At 47.3% G+C, this 10,467-nt stretch overlaps 1 protein-coding gene across 1 annotated transcript in view; it reads right to left on the bottom strand.

The window, feature by feature from the left end:
* LOC102254304 (nuclear mitotic apparatus protein 1) overlaps nucleotides 1–10,467 on the bottom strand; it is a 200,685-nt gene that overhangs the window by 189,651 nt on the left and 567 nt on the right. The window contains exon 2 of the mRNA XM_014542801.1: nucleotides 9,319–9,440. Coding sequence (XP_014398287.1) covers nucleotides 9,319–9,440 — 122 coding nt within the window. The remainder of the gene's footprint in view (nucleotides 1–9,318; nucleotides 9,441–10,467) is intronic.

Raw genomic sequence — 10,467 nt, 5'->3', positions numbered from 1 at the left:
GCCCCAACTCCCCAATTGGCCCTGCTCTGAGCCTGACCAGGGGCTGCACTTAGGGATTGGGCCTGCCCTCTGCCACCCGGGAGCAGGCCTAAGCCAGCAGGTCGTTATCTGCCGAGGGGTCCCAGACTGCGAGAGGGCACAGGCCGGGCTGGGGGACCCCCCTCCCCCCGCCCCCCGAGTGCACAAATTTTTGTGCACCGGGCCTCTAGTCTATATATATAAAAGGCTAATATGCTAAGTGTCCGTCCGGGTAATGCCATCACGTAGCAACGCCTGGCTTCCTCTCCCTAGGACAACTAGCCTCCTTGCAGTTTCTTCAGCCCAGAAACAGGACTTGCTTTATAGCCAGGCGCCAACATTTCACACTTTAACCAAATGTCTGTGAAGCATTTTCCCTTGCCTCATCTTTGATCCTCAAGAAGTCCTGGAGTAGGTAGATAGGAGACTTGGGGGAATCCTATTTTCTTTTCATTAGCTGGAAAACAGAGATTTAGAAAGCTTAGAAACTTGATCTGACTAAAAAAAAGAAATGGTGGACCTTGAAAATGATTTCAGGTTTTCTTACTGCGCAGAATATAGTCAAACACTGCTGAAGTTAAATATTTTACCCTTTGTTCTCCCTGCGTGATCTACAATAATAATCTGCTTTGTGTTGGTATTTACTGCTGTGTTGCTGACAATTACCTGAAAGAGAAGTTGGAGTGCTTCACTGGGCTGGAAAAAATTTAGCTACATCAGAAAGCAGGTCTAATTAAGCAAATTTGTTCTATATCTGTAAAAGGCTAAGTTGACTCGCACATGTGCGATACATATAAAGCTCTCACTGGTGTCAATCGCATGCATATGTTTCAATCTGTCACTGTCAATCGTGAATTTGGTTGACACTTCTATTATAGAGAAAGGGCGAATAGTGATATTAAAATATTTCTTCTAATTAATTTCCTTTCAATGTGCACAAATTCATGCACTGGGCCACTAGTTCAGTCATAAAAAAAGCAATGAAGTACTGATTCATGCTACCACATGTATGAACTCTGAAAACATGCTATGCAAGAAGCCAGACCAAAAAAAAAAATCACATATTCTACAATTCCATTTTGATGAAATTTCCAGAATAAGTAAACCCACAGAGACAGAAAGCAGACTGATGGTTGCTAAGGACTGGGAGTGAAGTTGCTGACAAGGTGCAGCACACCAACCCCCGCAATAGTTGCTGGTGTTCCTTCAAAGTGATGAAATATTTTAAACTAGAGTGGTGGTGTTTGCACAACACTAGGGATGTACTACATACAACTGAATTGTACTTTTCAAAAAATGGTAAATTTTGTCATGTGAATTTCACCTAAACATCCCCCCGCCCCAAACACATGCACGCATGAGCATGCACAGAGCTTACTAGATCCCAGGCACAGAGGGCAAGGATACACAGTTGATGGCCTGCTCTTCATTCTTCCCTCTCACTTCCCACAGATGCCCACTCACCCCTCTGCCCACACACATACCCTGCAAGTCCAGCCCAGGCTCCCTGGACTACAGCAGTTAAAGAAAGAGGGGGAAAGTGACATTTTAAAAAGCCTCTCCCCACCCTGGCTGGTATTCTCAGTGGTTAGAGTATCTGTCCACAGACCAAAGGGTCATAGGTTCGATTCCCAGTCAAGGGCACACACCTGGGTTGCAGGTTTAACCCCTGGCCCAGAAGAGGCATGTGCAGGAGGCAACCAATCAATGTGTCTCTCTCACCTCTCTCTCTTTCTCTTTCCCCCATTCTGTCTCCCCCTCCTTTCCTCCCGCCCTTCCACTCTCTAAAAATCAATGGGAAAAATATTCTGGGGCGGGGATAAAAAAAAATTTTTGCTGCCTCTTCCGTTTGTCTTGACAAGGAGCCATGGCCATGGGATTTTTGGAACATGACACCATTTGTGGCAAAGGGAGAACGTGTAGGGACAAATTTCTGGGGTAAGAGCTTTGCATGAAAGAGTCACCCCCATCCTCAAAAAGCAGCGCTTCCATTAAAAACAGGTAGGAAAAAAGAAACAAGTCTTCATAAGGTCAGCCCAAGCCTCAACCTCCAGCCACACCCTTCCCAGGACACACACACCCTCTGGCAGGACAGCCCTTCACCCCTGGCACGAGGGGCCAAGGGCCACACTCAACCAGAGACCAAGGGTCCAGAAGGCCCCACTTACGTCGCATGGGAAACAGTGGAAGGAGGAGGCCCTGCGTTAGACTGTCTGGGTCTGCACCCAGCTCTACCACCTACTGTATTACCTTGGGCAAGTTACAATAACCTCTTTCCATCTCGGTTTTCTCACCTCTCTAGTACTTCATAAGGCTGCTGTGAATATAAGTGAGTTAATAGTGGCCTGTTTACTATGAATGCCACCAGGGCCTCAATGAATATTCCCAGAGCATGTCAACTGCTCCTGTGATTTAAGTATAGGCAAACCTCTGCCATCAGAGGCTGTGTGGCCATACTTGCTGGCCCAGCTCCCCAAAGAAGAGGACTCCTAAGCTCACAGGATTTCTAGATGGGAACTGTGCCGAGATGGCGTCTGCTTGTGAGATGAGCTTGTTCACAGGCTTTCGCAAGGAGCCAGTTCTACTTGTTAGGCCCCTAGAGACGGGTCCCTTGGCAAAAGGCTGCACTCCTTTTTAAAAGCTGGGAGGGCAGTGGGGTGGAGATCTCCTGCCCACCTGACCAGCGACGTGGGACTGGACCTGGCTGCTCTCTACGCTCCTCTAGCCAATGCACCCAGGCCCCAGGGTATGAGGACTTTGATTCCCAGAGAACTGCTCCCAGGGACACCAGTCGTTAAGTGGCTTCTCTTAATCCCCCCTCTTTGCTGATGGCAACTCTGACACTTCCCACCAAAGTGACTGCTGAAATTGGGATCAGCCACTGCCATTCATGGGACCTGCACTGTGCACTTCTCTGGGCTTGGCAGGGGCTTGGGGGGCTGCTGTGCTGGCCATTGGCCACTGTCCCCTGGATCAGCACACGCTCTAATGTGAACTCTTGAGCTGATGGCACCTGTTCTCTTCATTTCCTGCCCACTACAAATTCTTAAAACCAATTCAATCTTTACTACTATACTTAATTGCTGAAAAATCAAACCCAAACAAGCAAAATGACTATGGCCCTTCCAGTCCCTGGGGGCTAACATGAGGAAGTTGCTAGGGTGATGCCAAGCAGCTCAGTGGGAGAGGAGGCAACCTGGGCTTTGTTATGTGGGTGTGGGGGTACATAGAAACAGAGTGGGGTCAGCCAGTCCACAAAATCACAGAGGGAGGGCCTCTCTCTGGGGTAGTGCTGGCGAAATGAACCCCATTTACTGAGCTCCCACCACATACCCAAGCATTGACAAATTTGGCACTTGCCATTTCTTTCCCCTTCCACCACCTTCATGACACCCAAAGACATGGTGTTATTATAGCCCCCGGTTTTCAGAGGAGGGACACAGACACAAACTCTGAGTAACATGCTCAATCGACATTAAAATGGAGCCAGGATGCTAATCCAAATCTGAGCTGAAAGCCCTCGCCCCTCCCCCCCCCGCCCCCTTCACACACACACACATCGTTCCATTCCCTTGAGCACATTTCAATGGAAAGTGGAACTGGGTCACATTTCTAGGTCAGAGTGGGTCCCCAGACAGAAGACAAATAAACACCCCAACCCTACTTAGCCCAAGGCTCCCTACATCCAGGTCGCTCACCAACCTGAGTGGAAAGGCTCTAGGTGTGGCACCCAGAAGCCTGGAGATGCTGGCTCTTTCTCTGATTCAAATGAGACTCCCAGCAGCCACTGCCCACCAGCCCCTTTAGCTACGGACCAGGACTCAGGTGAGAGACCAGTCTTGAAGGTGCGCATGGAGCCTTGCTGGTCTGCCCTGTGCTTTAGGACCCACGGAGATCAAGGACACAACTATTTCCTGATTCTGAATTCCTGCTTCAGGGGAAAACAGTACTTCCTGTGCAGGGCTATGCCAAAGGTGTGGTCACTGCCACAGGCCAGCAGCCTGCCTGGGGAACGTGGGATACCCCGGGGCTAAGGAGATTTCAGAACCTGCAGGAGGACCTGCACAATGTCCTGAACTGCCGACTCCCCACATATACCCCACACACCCCAGCAACTAAGAAATCCAAGTCAGGGTAAGGCCCTGTTTTTTATAGCAAAGGTTATCAGACGGGAAGGCCAAACAGAACTTTGGAAAAACCCACACTGGCCTTCCTGTGACCTAGGCAGGTCGCTGAATCTTTCTGAGCCTCGGTGGCTCCATCTGCTAACTGGGGGCAATACCTCACTTTTGCTTAATGGAGGGAGATCACCCAGCCCCTTGCGGGTCCTTGCTGTCCCCTGGCTAGGAATTAGAAGTCCATTAGCTTTGATTTATTTTGCAATACCCCAGCCTGCTACAGAAACAGCACAAGTTTGCAAGCAAAGTGAGCAGGAAGACAGACTCCAGGCCACACGAACACTGGTGTGGAAGCCTCATGAAACTGAGTTCTGTATCACAGCCCATGGCTAGGCAGCTTGGTGGCCTTGATCGGGCCACCCAACCTCCCTTGTGGTCATGCTGCCACCAGCCCTGCTCTCCTCCCAGCTGCCAAGGGCAGGATGAGGTCATGGTCTGTAACACTTGATTCAACGAGTGGACTCAGGAGGGCCCATCTGCTCACTCTCATTGCAAGTTGCCCCGCGTCCAGCACAACATGCAAACGCCAAACTGAGTTGGAGGAGAGGAAGCAGAGGGTTATAAGCTCCAGGCAAAAAGCTGTGGCTTCATGTGAACTACAATGAGCCTGACTAGAAAAAAAACACAGTGAGAGGTCTGGAAGACTCCAGTCCCAGTCTACAGAGCCCAAATGCCAGCGAATCAACCACTGGCTCTCACCTCCAAAGGAAGTGGTACTGTGATGGGAGCAGTGGGGATGGGCATCCAGGGTTCCATCCCAGGGCAGCTGTGAAACCATCCTGGATGATTTCGTAGGACCCTCAACCGCTAAAAGTGGAGGAACCACACAATCTAGGGAAGTGACAGAAGGCTCCAGAGATGAGGAGCGGAGGTGGACAAGAAGCCAAGCTCCAGGCTTCTACCTAATGTATTCCAGAATTGTCACTTTTTATGTCTCATATATGGCATTTCCATATGTGATTACTTTGAGTAAAAGGATCCAAGATGTAATGAAAGTTTCAAAACCACTGACCTGGTGCAACTGTGTCATTTCAAAGGGGAAAGTGAGGCTTGGAGAGTGAGTTTTCAAGGATGAATGAAAAGCCTATTTTCTCAGGTTGAATGCTTCCAAATTAGCACTCAGTGCTCTTACACCTCTCCCTGTCCACCCACCTCCCTCCCACAGTATTAGGACGCCACAGTAGAAGTTACTTCCCTGTGTCTCTTTTCCCTGCTTTCAATGCTCTCCCCTGTCTTTTAAGGCTAAATAGCAGCTTGAGAACAATTTAACGATACTAGTAAATATTCCAAGTGCAAGTTCTTTATTTCAGCTAAACAATATCAGGGTCCTAGTAATCAGGGACAGCCTAACAAAGGCTACCCCCACAGCAGTGGTCCTCAGGACACTTCCTGGAATATTACTTACCACCAAGGGGGTCCAGCCACCTCCACAGGCCTGCCCAGCATCCTCCCTTCATTCCATTAGTACACCACTCCCTGCACAGCGAATATGGGCACCCACTCTGTGAGTGGGAAACCGAGGCGCCAAGAACATAAGTGACCTTCCTGGGTCACCCTGCAGTTTGTGCCAAGAATAGAACATAGGTCTTCCATTGTAGTCCTTCTGTGCAGCAAGGGAAAAAGAATCCAGAGACAAAGGTCAGGCAGCAGCTAGAACGCAGGGAGAGGCAGCTGGACACAGCTGCAAACACTCAGCACAGACAAAGGGCTGTGTCAGAGCGCAGCCAGCACATCCAGCGAGGAGCCTGGAGGGGCACACCAGCCTGCCCCCTGCTCGCAGACTCTCTCCAGGGACAGGCCAACGTGGCCTCGGCCAGCACCCTCCTCCCTTTTACCCCTGGAAAGGGAGTGAGGATCAGAGGCCCAACGCTCTCAACCACACTAAAAAGTCTCATCAAAGAAGATGTAATATTCAAAGCAAGAACCCCTGAAAGTTGGCCAAAAAAGACACTAAGGAGGCGAGGGGCACAGAGTCCCGAGAGAAACTGCTCTGCACAGCGCCCTCAGGGAGGACAGAAACCTACAAGCACAGCCTTCCCCCCTCTTCTTCCCCCCGGGCCCCAAGGGCCCAGCTGCGGGCAGGGCTGCTGCAGTTCCAGCGCCTGGTCTTACACTGCAGCACCAGCCACTCATGGCTCTGGAGCCCTTGGCAAGTGGCTAGTCTGAACTGAAAGGTGCCATAAAGGTTATAACTGCAGATAACTTCTTTACATGTTGAAAGGAGAATATTTTGGATATGTTAGGTCAATTAAGATTAACTTCACCTATTTCTTTTTACTTCTTGAATGTGGCAACTAGAAAATTTTAAATTACAGCTGTGGTGGGTCTAACCCAGGGGTTTGGCAAGCTAAGCCTGGTAGGCCAAATCTAACCCACTGGATTTCTTAAGGCCCAAAACCAAGAATGGCTTTTACATTCTAAATGGTTCTATGAGTACCTACATAAACTCCTGGATGTAGCCAGTTAGCCTACAAAGCCTGCAATAGTATTTACTATCTGACTTTTTTAAAAAAAAAAAAAAAGGTCAATCCCTGATCTAGACTCTAGAAATAATCAGATAGTCACTCCAAATGACACAAAAAGCAGAGGGCAGGTTTGGGAAGTATGTACCTGTGTGTGCACACGCACTTGCAATTTTTGTGCATATTTTTATTGAGGTAAAATTCACATAAAATGGACCATTTTAAAGTGATCAATTCAGTGGCATTTAGTACATTCACATGCTATGCAACAGCATCTCTATCTGGTTTAGAACAGTTCATCACCCCCAAATAGAAACCTGATCCCATCAGCAGGCACTCCTCATTCCACCCTCCCCCAGAACCTTGACAACCACTAATATGCTTTGTTTCTATGGATTTACCTATTCTGGATATTTCCTATAAACAAATCATACAGTCTGTGACCCTGTGTCTGACTCTTTCACTTTACATCATGTTTTTGAGGTTCAATCATGCTGTAACATGTCTCAGTACTTCATTCCTTTTTATAACTGAACTAGAGGCCCAGCGCACAAAATCGTGCGCAAGTAGGGTCCCTAGGCCTCGCCTGTGATCAGGGCCATGTCCGACACTCCGGGACACCCGGCAACACCCCACTACGCTCCCCGCCCTGCAAAGCTCCACAACGCTCGCCTCTGACACCCTGCAACGCTCCATGAAGCTCCCCACCCCCGCAACGCTCCACAACCTTCTCTGCAGCCGCCCCTCAATGCTTGCTGCTGCCCGCCACCCACTGCCCGCCCTGCTCAACAGTCCCCAGTCCTGCCTTTTTTTTCATGCTGCAATCGGAGCCCTGGGGCGGGGGGGGGGGCGAGAGGTGGTCAATGCACCTCATGGCGACTGGTTGAGCGGTCATTCAGTCGTGACGCTTATGGTCCTGGCCTTTTATTATATAGGATAATATTCCAATATATGGATAAACCACAATTTGCTTATCCATTTATCCATCCATGGACACTTGGGTTGTTGCTATGTTTTGGCTACTGTGAATAGTGCTATCATGAGCATATGCATAAAAGCATTTAGAAATGCTTTTATAACTTTGGAAAGAAGACCTTTGTATGCTAAGATTAAAACTACAAACTACAGCCCTGACCGGTGTTGCTCCTGTGGTTAGAGCATCAGCCCACACACCAAAAGGTCTTGGGTTCAATACCTGGTCAAGGACATGTATCTGGGTTGCAGGTTCCATCCACCACCCCGGTCAGGATGTGTGCAGGAGACAACCAATCAATGTGTCTCTCTCACAATGATGGGTGTGTGTGTGTGTGTGTGTGTCTCCTTTCTTTCACTCTCTAAAAATATCAATGGAAAAATATCCTTGGGTGAGGGTCAACAAAATAAATAAAAAGTCACTATTTATTAAAAGGACTGCAAACTACAAAGGAAAATATGGAAATTTAACTGTATTCATATTTAAAACTACCATATGATATAGAGAAATGACCATACATAAAAATTAAAAGACAAGTGACACCCTGAGAGAAAATACCTGTGCTATATGACAGGTGTCAGATTAATACCTAGAACAGGAGTCACCAAATCCTGAAAACTGACTGGCTTTGTAAATAAAGTTTTATTGGAAACAGTCATTTCCCATTAGTTTATGTATTGTCTACAGCAGCTTTACAATGCAGTTTTTGCACTATAATAGCAAAGCTGCATAGTTGCTACAAAAACTGTATGACCTACAAGGCTAAAATATTTACTATCTGGCCTTATACAGAAAAGGTTTGTGGACCCCTGACCTCGAGTATATACAGAAAACTCCTACAAATCAATGGGGGTGGAGAACTAACCCAATTTAAAAAAAAACAAAAACAAAAACACGGCAAACAACAGGAACTGGCACGCACTAAAGAAATAAAATATATTTAATAAATATTATAAAGACAGGCTTACCATCACTGGTAATTAGGGAAAATATTAAAGAATTAAATCATTTGATAATATCCAATCCTGGCAATGGTATGACACAGCCATTTTAGAAAGGCAATTTGGTGCTACCTATAAAAAATGTAATGCGCTTGATGTCAATCCTGTCATCTTTTTTAAGTATTTGCCCCAGAAAAATACTTGCATTCATGCAGGCACACATGTACCCAAAAACATTTAGAAAGCTGTTCGTGGACGCATTCCGTTTATAACAGTAAAACCCAGAAGTAACCTTGCTATCCATCAATACAGTAAAACTATAATACATATCTGGTGGTACACTATACACAATGACTTTTGTATATTTGTATTTAATACCATGAAGAGAGTTGTAAGACATGTTACTAACCAGAAAAAAATATGTTGCACATACGTACATACAGTTTAGGTTTAAAAAGATTTTAACTATGAACTTGGGTCCATATCTACGCAGGAAATGCATCGGAGAAGAACTGAAGGACAGATGCTACCCTGTGGACAGGGGCTGGGACTGGAGGATACCCTGACAGGTAACAGAGGATTGTTGCTTATTCCTTTCCCTGGATCACTCTGAATTCCAGTAGTGAGGAAAGACTACGGAACTCGTCTGCTCGAGCTAGCAATCTCAAGGTCCCTAGTGGGATACCCGAAGCCTGCTCTCCAAGGACCCTTCTGTAACATCATCACCCTTGACCAATCCTCCTCACCACAAGTGTATGGGAGGCCACTGGAGACCCTTTATACGAGTAGGGCAAGAACAGTGGATGAAGATTCCTCACGGTGTCCCCGAACCGGGCAAGCTGCTCCCTTCTCTGGGGTTGGTCTCCTCCTGGTTAAAAGCAGGTTAGCTGATCTTAAGGCTCTTCCAGGTCTGAGGCTACCATGCAGTCCCTGAAAGAGGTTTCTGTACCTCTCTGGGGGAAAACAAACAAAAGTCACAGCTGTGGGAATAAGCTCAAATCAGAGGGCTGGGAGAAATGCCTGCCCCGGACGAGGACATCCCAGGGCAAAAGCCAGTCTCACTGACTCCAATGTCCTCACCTCTTACAGGGGGGTGGCCTCAATTATCGCTGATCTGTCTTCCAGCCTTGATGGTCTAAAATAAGCTCAGGGCAGAAAAGGGAGCAGGAAGCAAGGACTTGGGGGAGACTGATGGGAACCAATGGCTGAGGTTTTCTGAAGAAGCCAGGAGGATGAGAGTAAGAAGCTGGGGTGGTAAGGGAGGGGCCGGATGCAGAGAGGGCGGCGAAGGCTCTTGGCAGCAGCCCTGGGTCCCCCTCCTCTTTTCAAGAGCAGTTTCTTCCTGAAAGATCCCAGGAGGTGGAAGGCTGACCTAATCTCTCGCAGCACAAATAGCCCCACTCATTAGTTCAGAAACTACCATTCAGGCCTGTTTTAAAATCAACAATTCAACTGTGAACACAGTGAAAGAGGAAAAGTACTTTGAATGTGTAACCCCACTCCTCTGAATCAAATTATCAACAGATTTTTTAAAATTTTTAACAGATTCAACTCAAATATACATATTTCATTCTAGTTAATCTAAGCCTAAGAATCAGAAAGCAAGCCCTCTGACGACTGCCTGGAATAACAAGGAAACTCTCAGAACTCCGCCAACCCCTCGTTTACTATTCCAAAGGTGTTTTTTGTTTGTCTTTTTAAATTGTAAGAAAAAAAAATCTAATAAAACATCAGTCCTTCCTTTTCACAATAGCCTGGTGATTGAGGTAAGTCAGGAATCTCTACTCCCAGTTTATAGAAAAGGAAATGAACTAGCCCTGCCGGTGTGGCTCCTTGGTTGAACGTCCACCCATGAACCAGGAGGTCAGGGTTCAATTCCCGGTCAGGGCACATGC

The sequence above is a fragment of the Myotis brandtii genome, unplaced genomic scaffold (assembly GCF_000412655.1).
Source record: "Myotis brandtii unplaced genomic scaffold, ASM41265v1 scaffold314, whole genome shotgun sequence".
NCBI lineage: Eukaryota > Metazoa > Chordata > Mammalia > Chiroptera > Vespertilionidae > Myotis > Myotis brandtii.
The sequence above is the reverse complement of the archived record's forward strand: the minus strand, read 5'-3'. Positions and strand labels throughout refer to the sequence as shown.